Source organism: Lactuca saligna, chromosome 2 (genome assembly GCF_052625555.1).
Source record: "Lactuca saligna cultivar CGN05327 chromosome 2, ASM5262555v1, whole genome shotgun sequence".
Classification (NCBI taxonomy): Eukaryota; Viridiplantae; Streptophyta; class Magnoliopsida; order Asterales; family Asteraceae; genus Lactuca; species Lactuca saligna.
This window is the reverse complement of record NC_136418.1, coordinates 112092042-112115357: the sequence shown is the minus strand read 5'-3', so window position 1 is coordinate 112115357 and position 23316 is coordinate 112092042. Positions and strand designations below refer to the sequence as shown.

Sequence of the window (23316 nt, the reverse complement as noted above, 5' to 3'; positions counted from 1 at the left end):
ACCATTTGTGCAGTTTAGTCTTGTATTTATGTTGACTAACAAATAGATATGACCAAAATAGATTCTGTTTCGCGACTATTATTTTATTGTTTATATATATATATATATATATATATATATATATATATATATATATATATATATATATATATATATATATATATATAGGGTTAGGTTCATGTGAGACGGCATAATTTTATAAGACCGTGAGACGCATTTTTTAATTTTTTTAAAATTTTTTTTAGTTAATTCAAGTTCCGAAAATAATATTTAAATTTTTTTTTTATTTTTCCATTTATTTTGCATTTTAAAATTATTTTTAGAATATGTACAGTGTAATATTCTATTTAGAATATTTCACGTATTTTAAAAAAAAAAATAGGAATTTTTTTTAGTTAATTCAAGTTCCGAAATAATATTTAAAAAAAGAATTTTTAGTTTTTTCCATTTATTTTGCATTTTAAAATTATTTTTTAGAATATGTTAGTGTAATATTCTATTTAGAATATTTCACGTATTTTTCAAAAAAAAAAACGAGATTTTTTTTTAAATTTTTTTTATTTTTTTAATTTTTTTTAGTTAATTCAAGTTCCGAAAATAATATTTAAAAAAAGAATTTTTGGATTTTTTCATTTATTTTGCATTATAAAATTATTTTTAGATTTGGTCTCACGGTCTTACAAAATTAGAATGGTCTCAAATGAACCTGAACCTATATATATATATATATATATATATATATATATATATATATATATATATATATATATATAAGGTTTAGGGAATATGTAGCTTTCATGTATTTAATGTTAGGTATAAAACCATCAAAAAACTATATATTTTTAACAAAATGCCATCGAATCTCTCTACCATCTTTCTTGTATCCTCTATTAGAACTTATGTTAAGCTTTGTACATATTTTTATGGAATTTCATAAGTTTGATTTTGCACCACAAACCATATATAAGAGCACCACAAACCATATATAAAAATATTTTACCAACTATTTGTAGGTCTTCTAATTGAAATTTAATATAGAAAATACGTTTTGAAAGATTGAAATTATTCATTAAAAAAATTAATAAACCGCTTTCCATAAGACATCATGAAAAAAACCCATACAAGTATAAATAAGATAGGTATTGAAGGAAGTTATGAAACCTATTAAAGGTCTAATAAAAAACACATTTGAAATAGATATATATTGAAGATAAATCACGAAATAAAATATAATATAAGTTTAAAGGCAATAGGAAGCTAAAAATTAAAGAAAAATGTGTTCTTTAATCAAAATAAAGTCGATTTTGATGGTTATATACCTAACATTACATACATGACAGCCACATATTTACTTTTCCCATATATATATATATATATTCAATCGATAAAATAAAAATGTTGAAAATGGAAAAGCATTTTCAACCAATCATTTATCTGACAAGTAAAACTTAAAAAATCTTTATGTCATTTTTTCATGAGAAAATTACAAATATAACCCAATTCCATAATTATTTTATGAAAAATAGTAAAAAAAAAACATCTTTGATTTTACTTGTCGATCTGCAAATATACAAGTCGCTAAAGCACATATATGGAGGAATTCATTATCAATATTATTTTCTTTATATAACTCGTTAGCAATTATACGTATTCTTTCCATTAATCGTAATGTTTCGTATCTGTATTTCAGTTTTCTTTTTCGTATTCAGCTTCAGTTTTGATCAGATATGTATATCGTTTGAATCAGATTTTTGTTCATTATCAAGATTATTGATTTATATAATTCGTTAGGAATTATTCGTATTATTTCCTTTAATCGTGAAGTTTCGGATATATAATGCAATTGTTTGATTGAATTTTTGTTCTGTAGTTTGAGATCTCTATTTCAATTTTAGGATCTGATTGTACCTGATTTAATTTTCAATCGGATATATCGTTGTAAATTTTATGTTCTGAAGTGAGAGAGATTGATTAATTGATCAGTTTTTCATATGATCTTTCTTGCAATTTTATTATAAGTTTCTTTCATATCTTTTGTATGCCGATGTGAGATATATTCGAAATTCATCAGGTTTTTGTAATTAGGACTATTTTTGTGTTTTGTGTTTTAGTTTTATTATCGTTCAGTTTCTATTTTATTTTATCATCATTTTAATCGATATTAAGATTGTTGTTGTTGTTTTCTACATATCATTTGGTTTATTATTTGAAATTCTAGTGTTATTCATGGTGATTTGTATTCTTCGATGCGTGAGAGTGAAGTAGAAGATGTTGAGAACTCATTTTTTGAAGGTATCTGTTATTGAATTATTTTTATTTTTAATTTTGTTGATTATCATGTATTCACATATGAATGTGTTAATCTAAATAAATTGTTGTCTTATTCATATATGAATTAACGTGTGATAACTGTTATTTCAAATTTATTATTATTTTCGTTTTATTCATATATAAATAAGCTATTTATTTTATATATTTTGAATTCTCATTAATTTTATGTATTTATATATGAATATTTTATTCATATGAATGTTATGTATTTATATAAACATGGATTTTTTGTTTTATTCAAATATGAATTGTTTTATTCATATATGAATCGTTTTAGTCATTCATGAATTTCATGTATTCATATAAGCATTGTTTTTTGTTTTGTTCATATGAATTTCATGTATGCATATATGACTGTTTTATTCATGCATTAGTAGATTCATTTAGATTTATAATTTTTTATTAGGTGAATCTTCGAGTTTAGTAGATTATGCGCAATATTGTGGTAATGTAATTGGAGAACATTTCTATAAGCCAGATGTACCTGTTCAATTTATTCCATCTAAAAGGTTTAAACTTCAAATCATTAGAGTTTGCCATCAAAAGATTCTGAGTATCTTGAAATTGGTAAGTTTGATGTGAGACTAAGCACACACTCAAGGTTTGATAACAAGATTATAAAGAAGAAACATGTTATATGTATTCGTGGTGGCAAACAAAAAAAGAATTCTTGTGAACATTGGGTACATTTGGTGTTAGGAGGAATCGAAATTCAAATTCAAGAGTTATTGGTTGTCATGCAAAGATTATATTTGAATCTGTGTATGAAACTTCAGATTATAAAGTTTTTCAGTTTGATGAACTTCACAACCATCCACTTGAGAAGTGAACTGATTTAAAAAAAGTGAGGCAAATGTTAGTATTCAGAAAAAGAGTTTATAGTGCGTGCTTCGACATCAAAAATAGGTCTAACTATGGCTCGTAAGTTGAGGGCAAGTCTGAGAGGCGGGTATGAGTTTGTAAAGCCCATAGTAGTTGACTATAAAAATTTAAGGAGAGATATTAACAAGCTTATACGTTATAAAGATGCTCAAATGATAGTAAACAAAATGAATGATCGCCGAGCTCACTATCAAAATTACTCTTTTGAGTTTAATTGCCAAGATGATGTTTTTGACTCTATGTTATGGGCTACTGAAATGGAGAATGCATATTAGGCTGAATTTGGTGATGTTATCTCGTTTGATGCGAGTTTCCTAACAAACAAGTAACTTATTTTATCTATTTTTTTTATAGCTTATTCATATATGAATATTGTAACTTTATGTTTAATGTTCAGTTTTTAATATTGAAAATATTTTAATAATATACTGTAACTTTATTTATACATGAATATTTTTATATTCACTTATGAATACTTCAAAATTTAACTTTAATGATCACTTTTTTGTGTTATAGGTATCGAATGATTTTTGTTCCATTTACTGCTATTGACCATCATAAAAAATCAGTTAATGTTGGATCGGGGTTGCTAAGCAATGAAAGCATTGAATCATACTCTTGGTTGCTTAAAGCGTTTCTTAAAACTCATGTAAAAGAACCAACATTTGTTTTAACCGATTAACATGTTGCAATAAAAGAAGTTATTGAGAATGTGTTTCCTAATTCAAAGCACCGATTATGTATGTGGCATATAATGAAGAAGTTGAAAAAAAGGTATTATTTTAATATATTTCAAATATGTTACATAGTATTAAGTTATTTTAAGATGTATATAGTAATTTTCTTGAAATATTAGTATATTCATTTATGAATAATTAATATTATTTTAGTTATTAATATTCGCTCATTTATGAATAAATATAGAATTTTATTTTATTTTTGTTTTAATACAGATATCAGATGATTTATTTACGAACACAAACTTTAGAAAAAGATTTTCAAAGCTTGTTTGGGACATTAATATGAAACCTGATGTCATTGAGGTGAAGTGGGGTTTGCTTATAAAGGAATTCAATCTTGAAGAGACAAGATGGTTTAAAGACAAGTTTACAAAACTTGGTTCATGGATACCTAGATATTTTAACGATATTCCAATGTGTAGGTTGATAAAGACTACGTCGAAGTCAGAGAGTATGAATTCATTTTTTAATACCTACTCAGAAAGTGGTAATTTACTTTTGAATCTCATGATGAATTACGAAACTGCCATTCAAAAGCAAAAGAATACTCAACGAGAGCTTGATAAGGCATCCAAAAAAGCATCATATAAAATGCAACCACCTCAATAAATAGAACTGCAAGCATCAAAAGTTTATACAAGTACATTATTTTTTGAGGTGCAAAAGGAAATATATATAAAGCAAGTTTTTTAATGTACATACTCATATGTTGATATTGAAGATGGATGGGAAGTTTACATTATGCAACACAACAATAGTAAAAGTGAATTTAAAAATAAATACAAGGTAATTTAATAGTTTTTTTATGAATAATGCAATGTGTGTGTATATATATATATATATATATATATATATATATATATATATATATATATATATATATATATATATATATATATATATATATATATATATTCTGATCATTTTAAAATTAGAACATGTTCATATATGAATTTAAATTCATATCTTATATGAATATTTACAATGTGATTATTCATATATGAATATTTATTTATTATTATTCATATATGAATATGAATTATTATATATGATTATAATGTAATATTCATAATGAATAGTTATATATGATTGTTCATATATGAATTTAAATGTGTAATTTTGTTTCATTTTTTGTTTATTATTTTTTTGTATCAAGTTGAAATAAAAGCTGAAGAGAATGAAATAAATTGCAATTGTGAACATTTCAAGCATATGGGTGTTTTATGCAGACATGCTTTTACAATAACGATAAGATGTGGTGTTAAAGAAATTCCAGAAAGGTACATTTTGAAAAAGATGGAGAAAGGATGTGATATCAAGAATTATCGTTTTTGTTCTCTTCAATCCGATTCAGGGGATTGTGAGAATCCGCTTCAGACTTGATGTCACACCCCCGAACCAGACGGCGGAAACGTCCGAGGGCTATTGTGACTCATTGAATACCATCACAATGCATATACATGAAACATAACATAAAACATCACCAACATTTGGAATAATACAACCGATAGTGTTTACATTCGTTACATTGTTCAAACGTTACATTCTCAAAATAACTATTCAACATCACTTAAACCACAACAAACATCATAGAGTATAAATCATCCGTCACCTTATCTGTTACCTGAGAATACAAGTATTTTGAAAAACGTCAACATACGAAATGTTGGTGAGTTCATAAGTAGTGTTTGAAATCCAATGTAATGTTTGAAACCCATCAGAAAATCCGATATTTTCTAAAAATAGAATAGTGTAAAAATATGTGTTGATCCATGAGTATGCATGTTTGAATTCTATAGATGTAGGCGTAAGAGTTGTGAAAATTCAACCGGTAATTTGTAATTGTTGAAAACCCTAGGAAAACCCGACGTTTTCCTATCACTTTGTATTACTTAGTTTGTATACCGTTGTTTCGTTTCGTTAGAGGGAATCGTTGAGTTCCGGAGGCATTGAGAATACAATGGGTGGTGAAGTGTTGTGACGTATGTTAACGAAAACGTCTAATCGACAACCTTACAAGCGATCCCTTAGGCACCACTCGTAATTCTTCACACAACTCGATCCTCCCGGACTTGTGTAGTCCCACGACCGGAGGGAAGGAGAGAAGGTGCGAAACCCTCGGTATTTCCCCGCGTCGTTCAAGACAAATGCAATTGCGAAGGGCCCGAAGCCCAACCCGCAATCGTGAGTTACCGACTTTACTAGCAGCACTGAAGGACCCTTGGGGACCAGCAGCACGTTTGCCATTGAAAGTCCTGTTACGTTATGTCGGATCGATAAAACCCAACACTCTGTAAGAGAGAGAGATCTTCGGGCCTTAAGATCAGGTCATTGGGCTAGCTAGGCTCAACGAACAAGATTTTACACTTTTGGGGCCCAAAGATGGTGCATAGACGTCTGCGCACACTCGTATGTATAGTGAATTCTCCATCGTTATTAGTTATGAATCGTAATGTCGTAACGTCGTCGTGTTAGTGGTTTTGGATTTTTATTGGTTCGAGACCGAACCAATTCGTTTAACAACGACTTTTGGTATTGTAGTGTATTGTATTTTGTCGACAAGCGTGGTACCGTCAATTGATCAAATTGCATGTATTGACTAGCCTTGAAGATTTTCTATTTTCAGCCCCTCCTTAATTGTAGAATTTACCCTTTTCACCCCTTTATTTAAAAACTTTCCGGTTTGGTCCTTAAATTAATTTTCTTGACATTTTTATACCAAAAATTATTGAAATAAGTATTTCCAGCATATTTATCATAGAAAACAGTTTAAGTCCTTGAAATTTCAGTTTTCTCGGTTATAGCCCCTCTTTTTCGCAACTTTTACATTTTTGACCCAATTTGGAAAATTTTTACAACTTTGGTCCTTTTTAAATTTGAAAAGCATTTTAAACCTTTGAAAAGTACATGGAACACTTATAGTCCACTGTTTTACAGAAAAATGCAGTTTTGGTCCTCCAAATTAGAAAATTTCGCATATTGGGCCTCATTGGGCCGAAAATGTCATATTTAGCCCAATAAGCTTGGAATTTATGTTTTTAACCCTCTAAATAGTATATTTTCAGAAAATACATTGTGTAAACTGTTTTGACTCATCTCACCCATCAGATTTCGAAATATTTCACTTTAGGCCCTTTAACTTTGTATTTTCAACATTTTATGTCAAAAAAATGAGTTTTTAGCCCAAATTAAGTGTTGTCAAGCCATTTGGCCATTTTCTTAGTATACTTTGCATGTAATAGTATATTTTATGCTATAATAAAATATATGTCTCGGTTTTTTTTAGCATTTCATACTAGATCTATCATCAAAATCATACAAAACATACATATAAGCATAGAAATCAACCACAACATACACATAATGATGGATCTACACTTTTGCTTGTATTCTCCCCCACAAAAACTCATAAAAACCGAAAATAAGGGGATATGAAACTCACTTTGGATGTTGATTCGGTTTTTGAAGAAAGAATGGAAGAAATGAAGTGATTTTTGGCCTTTGCACTCCTTGATGAAGTTTTCGAGTTTATGGGGTTTCTAGAGTGCAAGATCACGATTTTTGCATGGATTAGGAAGAGATTTTTGATAAACAAGGAATACAAGTCATAGATCCAAGCAAAACCTTACCTTAGATGATGATTTTGTGGAAGAACTTCCTTGAATGCTTCCAAAATTTCGAGATTTTGGATGGGGAAGAAGAGAGTAGCCTTGAGTGATTTAGAGAGAGTTTGTGAGTGTTTTGTGTGTGTGTGGGTGTTGCTCTCGGCCGAAACAAGGAGAGAGAGGGAGATATAGACATGAAGTGATGTGCATGGATACATGGAATGGATTTGCATGGAGATCCACAAGACAATAAGGAGGTGGCCTACTAAGGTCAACCCTCTTCTTGGGCTTGAGCTTTTGGGCCGAGAATAATGGAGGAAATGAGGGTGTTTGGGCCTTAAATACTTAAGCCCAATTTTCATGGTTAAGTTGAGTGATTTTTGGTCCAAATAAATTTAAATGTGATTTTTATGACTTGTTAGGGTCAAATTAGGTTAATTATGGTTCATAGTCATTAATTTATTTCATTCTAGGTTCAACATGGCTCAAAATGTTGAAATAAATAGATGTGGGTCCAATTAGAGCCCAATTAGGGTTCTAAGCCCATGATAGTCCAATTGGAAGCTTATTGGTCCATTTGGATCCAATAAGGAAGTTCTAGTCCAAAATGTACTTAACAAGAACTTTTAGGGTTTTCCAATTGTTTGATGTAGTGAATTGGGGGTTTAGTTTCCCATTGAGTAAGCATCATACTTGTTTTTGAGTTTTTGATTTCAACATTTAATTGAGTATAGTGATTACAAGACATAGAATTTCTAGTTGTGACATCATCCCCCCGTTAGAGGGAATTTCGTCCCGAAATTCTGTTTGAAAGCTAGATTTGAGAAAGCTAGAATAGGTGAGGGTACTTTTGCTTCATTTGGTCTTCGCGCTCCCAAGTGAATTCTGGCCCACGCTTTGCGTTCCACCGTACTTTCACGATCGGGATGCGACTCTGCTTAGTACGCTTCACCTCCCTGTCCATGATTTTGATTGGTTCTTCAACGAACAGGAGTTTCTCATTGATTTCGATTTCATCAAGAGGAGTGACGAGTGTTTCATCTGAGAGACACTTCTTCAGATTAGATACGTGAAACACGGGGTGTACACCGTTTAGCTCTGCGGGTAGTTGCAGTCTGTATGCTACTGGACCAATTCGAGCGACGATTTCGAAAGGTCCAATGTATCGCGGGTTCAGCTTTCCCCGTTTTCCGAAACGTATAACCCCTTTCCAGGGCGAGACTTTTAACAGTACTCGATCACCGACCTGAAATTCTAAGGGCTTTCGTCGTTTGTCAGCTTAGCTCTTTTTTCGGTCACGCGATGCTTGCAATCGAGCTCTGATTTGAACGATCTTTTCCGTGGTTTCACGGATGATCTCCGGTTCCGTTAGTGCTTTGTCCGACGCATGCATTTTTGCTAGCTGGGTGTCACCTACTTCAGCCCAACATAACGGTGATCTACATTTACGTCCGTAAAGTGCTTCGAAAGGAGCCACCTTGATGCTCGAATGGTAACTATTTTTGTATGAGAACTCTATTAAGGGTAGGTGGGTATCCCAAGACTTTCCAAAGTCTATCACGCATGCACGGAGCATATCTTCGAGCGTTTGGATAGTTCGCTCGCTTTGACCATCCGTTTGTGGATGATAAGCGGTGCTCATATCGAGGTTTGTTCCCATGGCCTTATGGAGTGATTGCCAAAATCGGGACGTAAACCTACTGTCCCTATCCGAGATAATAGATTTTGTCACTCCATGGAGTCTCACGATTTCTTGTAGGTACAATCGCGTCAGTCTCTCCATCTTGTAGGATTCCTTGATTGGCAAGAAATGGGCAGATTTCGTTAGTCGATCGATTATTACCCATATGGTATCCGGTCCGTCCGACGTCTTGGGTAGCTTGGTAACGAAATCCATAGAAATCCCCTCCCATTTCCACTCGGGAATTTCCGGTTGCTGCAACAATCCTGAAGGTTTCTGGTATTCCACCTTTACTTTGGCGCATGTAAGGCACTTACTGACGTAGGTCGCGATTTCCGCCTTCATGTTAGGCCACCAATAGTGTTGTTTAATATCCAAATACATCTTATCAGAACCGGGGTGAATGGAGTATCGCGTCTTGTGGGCTTCCTTCATGACAACATCTCTAAATCCTCCAAATTTAGGGACCCAAATACGGTTCATGAAATAGTATACTCCATTCCCCTTTGCCTCCAGGTTCTTTTCCATTCCGCGCAATACTTCGCTTGTTCTATTTTCCGTCTTCATGGCCTCTGACTGGGCTACTGCAAGTTGAGTGGCCAGGTGTGACTGAATGGTTATCGAGAGAGTTTTTGTACAACGATTAGAGTACTCCTTTCGACTTAATGCGTCAGCTACCACGTTGGCCTTGCCTGGGTGGTACTTAATCTCGCACTCATAATCGTTTAGCAACTCAACCCATCTTCGTTGCCTCATGTTTAACTCCTTATGGTTTAAGATGTGTTGGAGGCTCTTGTGATCTGTGAAGACGGTGCACTTTGTACCGTAAAGGTAATGCCTCCAAATTTTTATGGCAAAGACTACAGCTCCCAACTCTAGGTCATGGGTTGTGTAGTTTACTTCATGCGTCTTTAGCTGGCGGGATGCATAGGCTATCACTCTCCCACGTTACATGAGAACGCAACCTAAACCCTGATTTGATGCGTCGCAGTAGACTACAAAGTCTTCCGTTCCTTCAGGCAGAGATAGTACAGGTGCGCTACAGAGAGCTTGCTTCAAGGTTCGAAATGCGATTTCTTGTTTGTCTGTCCATTTGAATGGTACGCCCTTTTGCGTAAGCGAGGTAAGTGGCTTGGCGATCTTAGAGAAGTTTTGAATGAACCTCCTATAGTAGCCTGCTAATCCCAAGAATTGACGAATTTCCGCGGGCGTTGTCGGGATTGCCCAACCTTCTACAGCTTTGACCTTAGAGGGATCCACATGGATTCCATCTTGGCTGACCACATGACCTAGGAAGTTCACGCTCCGCAGCCAGAACTCACACTTGGAGAGTTTGGCGTAAAGTTTTTCCGATCGTAGAGTTTCTAAGACTTGTCGGAGATGTTGGCCATGCTCTTCCTTACTTCGAGAATAGACGAGGATGTCATCGATAAAAACAATGACAAAGTTGTCAAGAAACGGTCGGCAGATTCGATTCATTAGGTCCATAAATGCGGCAGGGGCATTCGTTAGACCGAAGGGCATTACGACAAATTCATAATGTCCGTAGCGAGTTCGGAAAGCGGTTTTTGGAATATCCTCTTCCCGGACTTTGAGTTGGTGGTATCCGGACCGTAGATCTATTTTAGAAAAATAACTAGCTCCTTGGAGCTGGTCAAATAGGTCATCGATTCGTGGGAGTGGGTAGCGGTTCTTGATTGTGAGTTTGTTTAACTCTCTGTAATCGATACACATTCTAAAAGATCCGTCTTTCTTTTTGACAAAGAGCACCGGAGCTCCCCATGGCGAGTAACTAGGTCGAATAAATCCCTTGTCCAAAAGTTCGCTGAGTTGGCTGGATAATTCCTGCATCTCGGCAGGAGCCAACCGATAGGGTGATTTAGCAAGAGGGGTTGCTCCTGGGATAAGGTCAATTCGAAATTCAACCTGTCTCTCTGGGGGCACTCCCGGAAGATCTTCAGGAAACACATCCGGAAATTCACACACTACGGGAATGTCTCGAACGTTAATCTCCTCCTTGGTTTTGTCCACCACATGAGCCAGGAACGCCAGATTGTTCCTTCGTAGATATTTTTGTGCCTTGACACACGAAACGAGGCGAAGGTTCATGCTAGATTTGTCCTCGTAAATTACTAGGGTTTCGTGATTTGGAAGGCGAAGACGGACGGCCTTCTCATGACACATAATTTCGGCATGGTGGGGGCTTAACCAGTCCATACCGATGATCACGTCGAAACTCCTAATTGACACTGGCATTAGGTCTATTTGAAAAACGTGTTGATTAAGAGTTAGGGTACATCCGGTGTAGATTTCCCCAGTGGACTCGGTTTTCCCATTGGCCATTTCCACCGTATAGGCTTCATTTAGCTTTTGGGGGAGTTGTTTTAATAAGTGTTTAAACTTATTGCTTACGAAACTTCGTTCCGCTCCGGTGTCAAATAAGATGCATGCATAAGCGTGGTTTAAGGGAAACGTACCGGTAACAACAGAGGGGTCTTGAATAGCCTCACTTTGACCCATGGTCAACATCCTTCCCGTTCCTCCATTTCTTAAATTGTTGTTGTTGGGACAGTCTCGGCGGACGTGTCCAGTCTTCCCGCATCCGTAGCAGGTGTAGCTAGGCCCTGCGCTGTTGCCGCTGGCATGGGCGTTGTTGTTGTTGCGAGGGTTGTTGTTGTTGATTCCCTGATTTTGGTTATGGGGAGGGTAAGCCTTGCAGTACTTTGCGGTGTGACCCCTTCGGTTGCAACTGGTGCACTGAAAATCCTTGCATTCTCCATAGTGATGGAAACCGCACTTGTTGCATTTGGGAAGATTACCGGAATAAGGTTTGGAAGCATTTGAAGTGGCTGAGGTTGGAGCATGTGGTGCGGCTGGAGCCGATGTGGTAACGGCATTAACCACCACTTTCTGCTGCTTCTTGGAGGTGTCGGGGCCCTGGCGCCCCTTCCTCTTATTGTTCTTTCCCCTCTTGTCATCTCCTTCCTTCTTCTTCTCAGCCTCCAATGGCTTCTCTCCCTTTTTGTTATTATGGTCGTACAACCTTTTTGCCAGTCTCTTTGCACTGTCAAATGTTTCGGGGTTTGCGGCTATCACATTCCCTTGAATTGGTGATGTGAGTCCCCAGATGAATCGCTCAATCTTCTTTCCTTCCGAGGTGATCATACCCGGGCACAGCAGAGATAGTTCACTAAATCTCGATATGTAGGCATCGATATTCGCGTTCTGCACAGTGAGGTTCCATAGCTCTTGTTCCATCTTCTGTATTTCGCCTCGTGGGCAGTACTCTGCCATTAACATTTCTTCATCTCCGTCCACGGCATAGAGTTGGCTACAGGGAGTGTCATGGATTCTACATGTCCGTTCCACCAGGTGAGTGCTTGATCCACAAAAGTGCAGGCTGCGAACTTCACCTTCATGTGCTCAGGGCAGTCGCATATCTCGAATACCGACTCCACTTTTTCGATCCATCGCTTCAGAGTGATCACTCCTCCAGTGCCATTAAAAGTTCGTGGTTTGGCGTTTGTGAAGTCCTTGTAGGTACATGCCTTGGTGGGTCCTTGATTCATTCCATTGTTTGAACTTCCGGCTCCTTTCCCATTGACTCCTCCATTGTTCCCTTGTTGAATTTGCGCAATCGCTGCAGTGACTGCTGCAGATATAGCTGCCTGGAAGGCGGCTGAGTCAACTTCAGGTGGGGTTGGTCCTGGGTTTCCGCGAGTAGGTCGGAGATGCATCTTTCTGTGACAAAACGGAAAGATGTTGAGGGTATGTGGTTTCGGTGAGGTCGTGATCCTATTGACTAGGTGCATAGTACGAACTTAAACACTACTACCATTTACCAATCAATAATATCTCAACACATAGCAATTTGCAATATCATAATAAAACACATAAAAACTTACTAATATTATCCGCATTTGATACATGAAAATTTGCTCATAGGAGCATACATGAGTGATACTAGTTCGACAGCATAACGACTCTATGAGTAGTGTAGTCACTTAAACATAGAGTCGGAGTACATAACATATTTCCTAACGAACTACTATGATAAGTCTATCCCTAACCGCGATGAGCTGCGTCAGAAGGTGGTGCTGAGGATGTGGATGCTCCCTGAAGACGAGCCACCAAGCGTTCCGCGTCCCGGAGTCGAGACTCCCACCGAACCTGCCTCATGTGAAACTCTCGAAGGACGTTACGCGTCTCCTGCTCCGCACGCTCGACCCTAGTCCTCAACTGGTGCACCTGATCCGCAGTGTCCTGGGCAAGGTCGCCCATATTCCGTAACCGCTTCACCATGACTGGAAGGGCTCGATCAGCCGGTCCTCCGTCTCTCAGGTCAAAGAACTCGCGTGACATGCCGTACGGGGGTCGCTGTCCCTGCTGTCTGCTCCATCTCCAAAGGTCAATACCCCAGGGAGGTGTAGGACCAGTGGGGCCTACTCGATAGGCAGGCACCCTGATCGGGTAAGGGGGGTTGATGACTTCGGACTCCGCATCCGAATCACCCCTGTCACTATCATCAGCATCCTCCTCGAGGCTTCCTTCATCTTCCTCTGATTCGGAAGGTTCTCCCTCAACTTCGGCCTCCGGTTCCCCGTCAGATTCCACTTCGGGGTCTTCCTCAGGCTCCTCATCAGGCTCTTCCTCGGGCTCCTCCTCTAACCATCCGTTGTTCCCCTGGTTAGGGAAGTAGGGATCTCCGGGGTGATGAAAACCAGCCATGCGGTCTGCGAGAGTGTGTAATTATGCTAACGTCATTCCTAGGGTACTACAATTATCGCATAGATCAAGTAGGCGTTCTCGTTTTTGTGGTAGATGGGTATAGTTTTAGGTTCCCTAGCTATCCCGATCTCATCGAGACGTGTATTAGTTTTACTTTGGAGAGAATGTAGTTGATCAGGCTACATTCACTCCTTGGTATTACTAAGAACAGTCCCAATTTAACCGAGACACCAGCATTATTGTGTTTGATTCGGCGTTATGTTCTTATTCCTAATACAAGCAAGCGTATTTTATTTACTTGTTTTGTTCAGAGTTATGTTAGTCCCTCTTTTTGGTTTATAGTTGCATATCCGTGTGTGGCTAGATATGCTAGTTCACTATAAACAATGCTCTGATACCAACCTGTCACACCCCCGAACCAGACGGCGGAAACGTCCGAGGGCTATTGTGACTCATTGAATACCATCACAATGCATATACATGAAACATAACATAAAACATCACCAACATTTGGAATAATAAAACCGATAGTGTTTACATTCGTTACATTGTTCAAACGTTACATTCTCAAAATAATTATTCAACATCACTTAAACCACAGCAAACATCATAGAGTATAAATCATCCGTCACCTTATCTGTTACCTGAGAATACAAGTATTTTGAAAAACGTCAACATACGAAATGTTGGTGAGTTCATAAGTAGTGTTTGAAATCCAATGTAATCTTTGAAACCCATCAGAAAATCCGATATTTTCTAAAAATAGAATAGTGTAAAAATATGTGTTGATCCATGAGTATGCATGTTTGAATTCTATAGATGTAGGCGTAAGAGTTGTGAAAATTCAACCGGTAATTTGTAATTGTTGAAAACCCTAGGAAAACCCGACGTTTTCCTATCACTTTGTATTACTTAGTTTGTATACCGTTGTTTCGTTTCGTTAGAGGGAATCGTTGAGTTCCGGAGGCATTGAGAATACAATGGGTGGTGAAGTGTTGTGACGTATGTTAACGAAAACGTCCAATCGACAACTTTACAAGCGATCCCTTAGGCACCACTCGTAATTCTTCACACAACTCGATCCTCCCGGACTTGTGTAGTCCCACGTTCGGAGGGAAGGAGAGAAGGTGCGAAACCCTCGGTATTTCCCCGCGTCGTTCAAGACAAATGCAATTGCGAAGGGCCCGAAGCCCAACCCGCAATCGTGAGTTACCGACTTTACTAGCAGCACTGAAGGACCCTTGGGGACCAGCAGCACGTTTGCCATTGAAAGTCCTGTTACGTTATGTCGGATCGGTAAAACCCAACACTCCGTAAGAGAGAGAGATCTTCGGGCCTTAAGATCAGGTCATTGGGCTAGCTAGGCTCAACGAACAAGATTTTACACTTTTGGGGCCCAAAGATGGTGCATAGACGTCTGCGCACACTCGTATGTATAGTGAATTCTCCATCGTTATTAGTTATGAATCATAATGTCGTAACGTCGTCGTGTTAGTGGTTTTGGATTTTTATTGGTTCGAGACCGAACCAATTCGTTTAACAACGACTTTTGGTATTGTAGTGTATTGTATTTCGTCGACAAGCGTGGTACCGTCAATTGATCAAATTGCATGTATTGACTAGCCTTGAAGATTTTCTGTTTTCAGCCCCTCCTTAATTGTAGAATTTTCCCTTTTCACCCCTTTATTTAAAAACTTTCCGGTTTGGTCCTTAAATTAATTTTCTTGACATTTTTATACCAAAAATTATTGAAATAAGTATTTTCCAGCATATTTATCATAGAAAACAGTTTAAGTCCTTGAAATTTCAGTTTTCTCGGTTATAGCCCCTCTTTTTCACAACTTTTACATTTTTGACCCAATTTGGAAAATTTTTACAACTTTGGTCCTTTTTAAATTTGAAAAGCATTTTAAACCTTTGAAAAGTACATGGAACACTTATAGTCCACTGTTTTACAGAAAAATGCAGTTTTGGTCCTCCAAATTAGAAAATTTCGCATATTGGGCCTCATTGGGCCGAAAATGTCATATTTAGCCCAATAAGCTTGGAATTTATGTTTTTAACCCTCTAAATAGTATATTTTCAGAAAATACATTGTGTAAACTGTTTTGACTCATCTCACCCATCAGATTTCGAAATATTTCACTTTAGGCCCTTTAACTTTGTATTTTCAACATTTTATGTCAAAAAAATGAGTTTTTAGCCCAAATTAAGTGTTGTCAAGCCATTTGGCCATTTTCTTAGTATACTTTGCATGTAATAGTATATTTTATGCTATAATAAAATATATGTCTCGGTTTTTTTTAGCATTTCATACTAGATCTATCATCAAAATCATACAAAACATACATATAAGCATAGAAATCAACCACAACATACACATAATGATGGATCTACACTTTTGCTTGTATTCTCCCCCACAAAAACTCATAAAAACCGAAAATAAGGGGATATGAAACTCACCTTGGATGTTGATTCGGTTTTTGAAGAAAGAATGGAAGAAATGAAGTGATTTTTGGCCTTTGCACTCCTTGATGAAGTTTTCGAGTTTATGGGGTTTCTAGAGTGCAAGATCACGATTTTTGCATGGATTAGGAAGAGATTTTTGATAAACAAGGAATACAAGTCACAGATCCAAGCAAAACCTTACCTTAGATGATGATTTTGTGGAAGAACTTCCTTGAATGCTTCCAAAATTTCGAGATTTTGGATGGGGAAGAAGAGAGTAGCCTTGAGTGATTTAGAGAGAGTTTGTGAGTGTTTTGTGTGTGTGTGGGTGTTGCTCTCGGCCGAAACAAGGAGAGAGAGGGAGATATAGACATGAAGTGATGTGCATGGATACATGGAATGGATTTGCATGGAGATCCACAAGACAATAAGGAGGTGGCCTACTAAGGTCAACCCTCTTCTTGGGCTTGAGCTTTTGGGCCGAGAATAATGGAGGAAATGAGGGTGTTTGGGCCTTAAATACTTAAGCCCAATTTTCATGGTTAAGTTGAGTGATTTTTGGTCCAAATAAATTTAAATGTGATTTTTATGACTTGTTAGGGTCAAATTAGGTTAATTATGGTTCATAGTCATTAATTTATTTCATTCTAGGTTCAACATGGCTCAAAATGTTGAAATAAATAGATGTGGGTCCAATTAGAGCCCAATTAGGGTTCTAAGCCCATGATAGTCCAATTGGAAGCTTATTGGTCCATTTGGATCCAATAAGGAAGTTCTAGTCCAAAATGGACTTAACAAGAAATTTTAGGGTTTTCCAATTGTTTGATGTAGTGAATTGGGGTTTTAGTTTCCCATTGAGTAAGCATAATACTTGTTTTTGAGTTTTTGATTTCAACATTTAATTGAGTATAGTGATTACAAGACATAGAATTTCTAGTTGTGACACTTGACACCCATTTAAGTATCCTTAAGTCATTTGGACTAAACCCTAATCCGACTCTTGAGCCTCATTTCGTCCTTTTACCTCAGTTTCCTTTTGAGAGTGTGATTATAGAGCATAAAAGTGTGTTGGTGGCCATTTTGGAGCTTACTTAAGAAGAAAAAGTTAGTGAGCAAGGTTAGGAGTGGCATTGTACTCCAAGAACTTGAATCTAGATCACCTTGAAGAGCTTTTGGAGGTATAAAGTCTCGTTCTTGCCATCTTATTCATTAGATCTAGCTAGGATTTTCCATATTGTCCCTTTAGTTGGTTTTGGACCTTCTCTTAAGAGTTGAGCAAATCTAGAGACTAAAATGGTTAGATCTGAGCTTTGTTAGCATGCTACATGCATAAAGGTGCTAGCTTAAAGGTTATCTAGACTCCATGCATGAGTTTAAAGCTTTATATGAAGTCCTAATGTGAATAATGAAGTATTGGAGTCCCATATAACATGCAATGGAATAAAGTTGCCAACTTTATGCCCTATGACGTCTTAATGAACTCACATATGATACTGGAGATTAGAACATCAAGTATTAAGCAGTTAATGAAAGTGGGTTCTTAATTTGTTTGTATGTTGGGCATAATTTAGTGTACGTAACGCGTACTGCTCAGGGACTCGGTACGTTACGCGTACAAGGGTGGTATGCAGGGCGTACACACTCAGGTGGGCTTGGACTCTTTTTGGGCTTGCAAGCCCTTTGGGCGTTAATCAGTCATTAGGCATGGCCATGTTTTGAATTAGTGGGACAATTCATCTGCTGTGGGTCGTGGTTCCTATGGTTGGACTTATTGGGCCATAAGGCCCATTAATGGTTTTGCACATGGACTTTGGGCCCATTAGCAATGGAGGACTTCTGGGCAATTGGGAAAGGACTTGGAATTAGGAAATTTGATTCTACAATTAAATTATGCTTAACCCTAATTTAAGGTCAATGGTATTATTATTCAGCACGGGTGAGTCTCCTCACCATACCAATAGGTTGAAGGCACCAAGGCCGACCCATTTTGTGATATGTGATACACTAGTGATGTAGTGTTGTGTGTTCTACTAGTTGGTTACATGATATATTGTATGTTAGTTGTTTTGTGATACTTGCATGAATGACCTCGGGGGGTTCCCGAGGCACTTGGGTGTAAGACCTTGGGGGGGGGGGGGGGGGTTCCTAATGCATTGTGCTAATAAAATGTACGGGTTCCTATGGCACCCAGAGTCAGATCTTGGAGGGTTTCCAGGACATCCTTATATGTTTATTTGCATTGCTTATGTTACAGATGGGATTGATATGACTTTTGTGGTTATGTAGCTGGTATGGATTATGTGATTATGTGGATTGTGTGGGGTATGTTCTGGGGAACTGACTAAGCATTAGCTTACAGTTTGTTGATTTGTTTCAGGTACTTCGGAGCCTAAGGTCAATGATAAGGTTTGATGGCACGGCATGCACTCTGACATTTCACGTGGGGACATTCTGATATTTGAAATAAAATGTTGATGTTATGGATTTTGAAAAGAATTGTCATTGAGATTTCATATTTTATGGGAACATTTTGATTAATTAAGAATGAAATTTTTATTTGGAAATTCAACTCATTATAAAATGTAGAAAAATAAAGTTGGTTTCGTTACAAAATGTAGAAAAACAAAGTTGGTTTGTACTCGTTGACTCCGTAATCAAACTTTAACTTCTATTTCTTTTGTAATGCTCGTTATCTAACGTGTTTATACTCTTTTAATGAAATTTCCACTGTTCCACAATATATATATATATATATATATATATATATATATATATATATATATATATATATATATATATATATATATATAACGGCATGGGTAGGAATCTATTTTGGTCATATTTATTTGTTCGTCAACATAAATAAATTAATAGGGCGTTCTCCGCTGACTATTATATATTTGTTTGCTCTGTAGGTCGAAATAAATAGGAAATAAAATTAAAACATTTTCGAAGTCTTACGTGGAAATGTTCAATATATTGGATGATTTACAGTTGAGAAAGTATTATGTATTAGTTTATATCTCATGAAAACCACAGTTATAAAATTAATTAAAGTTTTATAATAAAAATTTATAATTACTAATCAATTATTTTAAATAAATTATTAATTAAGAGATATATCAAAATTTTAAAGTTATTATTACTTCAAATTTAACATATAATTTGAAAATGTAAATTTGAATTTTGAAATAAGTTGTCTAATATATCTACATGATACATGCTACAATATTAAATGATAAGTTCTATTTAAGTGATGCTTGACAAAAAGAGATTAAAGCTATTCATTTATTATAATAGAGATTATTTGAATGCCAAGTATAATACTTAACATGTAAATAACCTGAAAATTTATGTTTTACGATGGTAGACTTCACATAAAATATTGTACTTATCCGAGAAAATTACTTGAATATTCCCTATCACGTTAGTCCTAAGCTTAATATTGGTCAAACGTTTGAAGAAAAGTACGATGTTTACTGGTATTTATTTATTTATTTATTTATTTTTGGCCTGAAGGTGTACAATATGTCGATAGTCAATATAGTCAATATGTTTTATGCATTAAATTAAGTGTCCATTATGGGGATATAATTCAAGATCCAAGCTCCATTATTCATTAATCATTAAAAACCTGCCCATGTTGTAAGGCTGCTTCAAAATTAAGAACTTCCGCTAAATTCTCGGTATTCATCATTGACTTGACTTGCAATTTTAGTATAGCTCCTCTATTCTATCTTTATATTTCACAATTCATCCTGCATTCTCTAAAATTTCAAATTCTACCATGTTCAGTTATCTTATTAACTTCATTTATCAAAAAATATATTTCAAATATGTAATACATTCTACCATTAAAAAACTATTCTCAATACGCTTAAAATGAGACCAATATTAGTAATAGTTTTATTTTAATCTTTTTAATAAACATAAAACAAATGAAAAAGTCTAAAAAGAAAGAAGTTGATATTGAAAAATGTTAACCCTTATTCGACAGTTGATGAACGGCTATTTCTTAAAGTTGTTTTTTATAATTTTTTTTTATTTTAGCTATTTGTCTACTTAAATCAAATTTTACAAGAAAATATCTACATATTTAAATTTAAACCAGTTCACAAACCTATATATATATATATATATATATATATATATATATATATATATATATATATATATATATATATATATATATATATATATATATATATATATATATAACATTTTGTAAGAAAATATATAAGTTGGAGTCTTTTCACATTACCTGGGGACAAAACTGCAACAGAAGTCAAATTTGGGGACAAAGTTGGTAGTTTTCCAAAGAATTAACCAAACATAAGATTTTAGGTGAAGGAATAGGGACCATTTTGGTAATTTGAGTGCTTATAAATGAATGATTCTATGAACGTAACGAAACCACATCCACGTAAAATAATGGAGTATCAAACCCTCTTCTTAGTGCTTTCATGTCTTTTCCCATTGATCATCTATGCCTTAACCAATTGGAGAAGGCGCAATTCGCGGTTACCACCAGGGCCTAACGGTTTTCCCATCATCGGAAACCTCTTGGAATTTGGTGACAAACCCCACCAATCACTTGCCATATTATCTAAACGTTATGGTCCTTTAATGTCACTGAAGCTCGGAAGCAATACGACCATAGTTATTTCATCTCCTGATATCACCAAAGAATTCTTTAACACACATGATGTAGCCTTCTTAAACCGATCAGCTCCTAAGGCAATCCAACTCGGAGACTTTCATAAATACTCTATAGTTTGGATGGAGGCCGGAGACCAATGGAGAAAATTGAGAAGAATGACCAAGGAATATATGTTCTCTGTTCAACAGCTAGACGCTAGTGAAGTACTACGACGGGAAAAGGTATAAATTGGTTACATCAATTAATGTTGTTATTGTTAAAAATAGAATAAAATAACAAAGATGCATCGAAACATATGTTCTCATATTTATTTATATATATTCTAGGTACAAGAACTGGTCAACCATGTTGATCAATGTTGTACAAACGGAAAGGCTTTAAACGTAGGTGCATCTGCTTTCACGACGAGTCTCAACATCCTTTCCAACTTTATGTTTTCGATTGATCTTGCTAAATATGGTCCAAAATCAACACAACAATTCCAAGACTTAGTATTGCAAGGGATGCAAGCTGGTGCAAAGCCAGGTCTGCCAGACCTTTTTCCTATACTTCACTCGTTGGATCCACTAGGGTTAATATGGTCGGAAGATGTTTATGGTAAGAAAATGTTGGCTATTTTCGATAAGATCATCAATGACAGGTTAAAAACTAGATCTGATGGCGTTTCAACCAGAAGCAATGATGTTCTAGACTTATTGCTCGACCAACATTCCAGTTTTACTCAAAATGATATGAGACATTTATTTCTAGTAAGTAAAACCTTTTAATATTTCAAAAATATTTCCTATAAGTTCACATGCATTGACTATCGTTTTGTTTTACAGACACTATTTATGGCGGGAACGGACACGACATCAAGCACGTTGGAATGGGCCATGTCGGAACTGATTCGTAACCCAGAGAAAATGAAAAACGCGAGGTTGGATGTCGATAAACTCATGCAAAACAAGAACAATGGAAGCATACAAGAATCTGATATTTCTCAACTCACTTACATACAAGCTGTGATAAAGGAAACTATGAGACTGCATCCTCCCGCACCTTTTCTTATCCCTCGTCAGGCCGTACATGATGTTTTTGTTCAAGGTTTCATTGTGCCTAAAAATGCACAAATTTTGTGTAACGTTTGGGCTATGGGACGAGACCCAAATATATGGTCAGACCCAATAATGTTCATGCCTGAGAGGTTTTTGGATGTGAAGATTGACTACAAAGGCCAAGATTTTGAGCTTATTCCGTTTGGTGCAGGAAGGAGGATGTGTCCAGGATTGAATCTTGCTAATAGGATGCTACACGTAATATTGGCATCTTTAATTCATAAGTTTGATTGGAAAGTTGCAGGAGATACCAGATCACAAGATATTGATATGGGAGAAAAGTACGGGATCACATTGCAAAAGGCTGAACCGCTCATGGTTATCCCTATGAAACTGTGAATGTATGTTGTTTTCTTAAATAAATGTTGAAAACCATTTGTCGTTATACTTTGCTTTTATTTGAAATCTTGTATTAATTTCCCATTATTTTGGTTGAAACTACTTTACGTTCTTTTGTTGTTATTGATTCATGATAAAAAGATTTCCATGTTGCAAGCTTCTTCAAAAGTATAACCAAAATTGTTTTAGCAAGAGCAAAAATATCTTAATGATTTCCATGCAAAAAGTTTACCATAAATATTTTACAAATAATAAGTAATCGACATAATGTTTACATGATTGAAAGAACATTTATGATATAATCACAAAAACAAATCATAAAATTTGACCGACGATTGAATTGGAAAAAGACATCCCACAAATGAATTCGCCTAAAACCGATCCATCGTTGATACTTCTTTCGTTATATACTCATCATATATCACCATGAATAACCCTTGTTCTTTATCATCCATCACGGATAGTCCCCATATGCTTCTACATGTTCTACGACAATCCATAGAATTTGAAACTATAGGATAGATTATCTAGTTTGATTAACTATGAAATCATGATTAACAAGTATGAATGTAATATGAGCACAAAAATTTAAATAATTCTTTTTGTATTTCCGCGAGAGTAATAATCTCAATTGCAATGAGGAATGTAAGAAAGAGAAAAATACTTACTCTCACAATTAACATCCCTATATATAGTAAACCAATAAAAGAATCGGTTAAAAGATAACCAATAAGATTATGACACCTAAGTGATGACATAAAATACAAACGGCTAAGCTAGGCCACTACTACAAAAAGACACGTAG

The 23316-nt window shown here is 35.7% G+C and overlaps 1 protein-coding gene across 1 annotated transcript; it reads left to right on the top strand.

Moving 5' to 3' along the window:
• Positions 1 to 20846: 20846 nt before the first annotated feature.
• Positions 20847 to 22559, top strand: LOC145029008 (cytochrome P450 76T24-like). Its single transcript, XM_078977663.1, has 3 exons — positions 20847 to 21296; positions 21402 to 21824; positions 21900 to 22559. Exons 1-3 carry the CDS (start codon positions 20847 to 20849, stop codon positions 22509 to 22511), a joined length of 1485 nt encoding a protein of 494 aa, XP_078833789.1. The 3' UTR covers positions 22512 to 22559.
• Positions 22560 to 23316: the final 757 nt, after the last annotated feature.

Coding starts and splice junctions, on each gene's coding strand:
- LOC145029008 (XM_078977663.1), top strand. CDS start 20,847: ATGGAGTATCAAACCCTCTTCTTAGTGCTTTCATGTCTTTTCCCATTG. Junction 21,297..21,401: donor AAGTACTACGACGGGAAAAG/GTATAAATTGGT, acceptor TATATATTCTAG/GTACAAGAACTGGTCAACCA. Junction 21,825..21,899: donor ATATGAGACATTTATTTCTA/GTAAGTAAAACC, acceptor TTTGTTTTACAG/ACACTATTTATGGCGGGAAC.